Here is a 797-nt window from a genome sequence, read left to right on the forward strand (position 1 = left end):
TGTTGATGATAATAATGCAGTGAAAATATGCCTCTAATAAGTAATAATGTATTCCATTATCTCTACCATGTGGTTCAGCCTCTTACTCAAAGATCTTGCCACATATCTCACAAAATGCAGACAACACAAAGTGACATTGTAAATCTAATACATGTACTCCTTTAATAAAAGGCACAAGATTAACATGGCCTTTACATGTAACTATTAATATAATTAGTAAATTTAGGTTCAGCTTGTGATAAGGACTGACTCAGTGACTCACATGTCTGAAGAAAGGTCTTAGCCAGAACAGGATCAGCTTTCACACAGAGGTCATGAGCTGGTTCTTTGAAACGAATTGTGAATTTCCCCTCAGAGACAAACTTTGTGAAGACAGCCTCGATGTTTCCACCCACCTGAATAAAATTAATACACAGATTAGTCAGACCCTTTTCCAGTAAGCCTGCAGGTGAATGCCATTACAAGATATGAGAGAGAGGCAGAGCTATATATTTACCTTATATTTATTTCCTTGCTTATTTTGTGCTGTACATAAATGGATGAAGAGATTAGAAACATCTGCCTTTGAACCTGGCAAGCGTCCAATTCCCAAAGAGGAACGTGCTGCATTTTTCTTGTTGTTCATGTTGAGAGACGGAAGCTTGCGATTACATACTTGTACTTCACAGTTAATTCTCATCGTGCCTGCTGATTACCTGAAATCAAATCAACACCACTAACAGTCTATTTCTTTGCTTACACTACAATAAAATGAGAATTTTATGCAAAGTAACATATTTAAATAAATGAGCCTGTAG

At 36.5% G+C, this 797-nt stretch overlaps 1 protein-coding gene across 1 annotated transcript in view; it reads right to left on the reverse strand.

Moving 5' to 3' along the window:
- Positions 1-797, reverse strand: part of LOC119593907 (leucine-rich repeat protein 1-like) — a gene marked incomplete at its 3' end in the record, with an annotated part of 2225 nt that overhangs the window by 809 nt on the left and 619 nt on the right. The window contains 2 exon segments of the mRNA XM_037942928.1: positions 263-395; positions 497-695. Coding sequence (XP_037798856.1) covers positions 263-395; positions 497-679 — 316 coding nt within the window.

The sequence above is a fragment of the Penaeus monodon genome, chromosome 33, assembly GCF_015228065.2.
Source record: "Penaeus monodon isolate SGIC_2016 chromosome 33, NSTDA_Pmon_1, whole genome shotgun sequence".
Taxonomy (NCBI): domain Eukaryota; kingdom Metazoa; phylum Arthropoda; class Malacostraca; order Decapoda; family Penaeidae; genus Penaeus; species Penaeus monodon.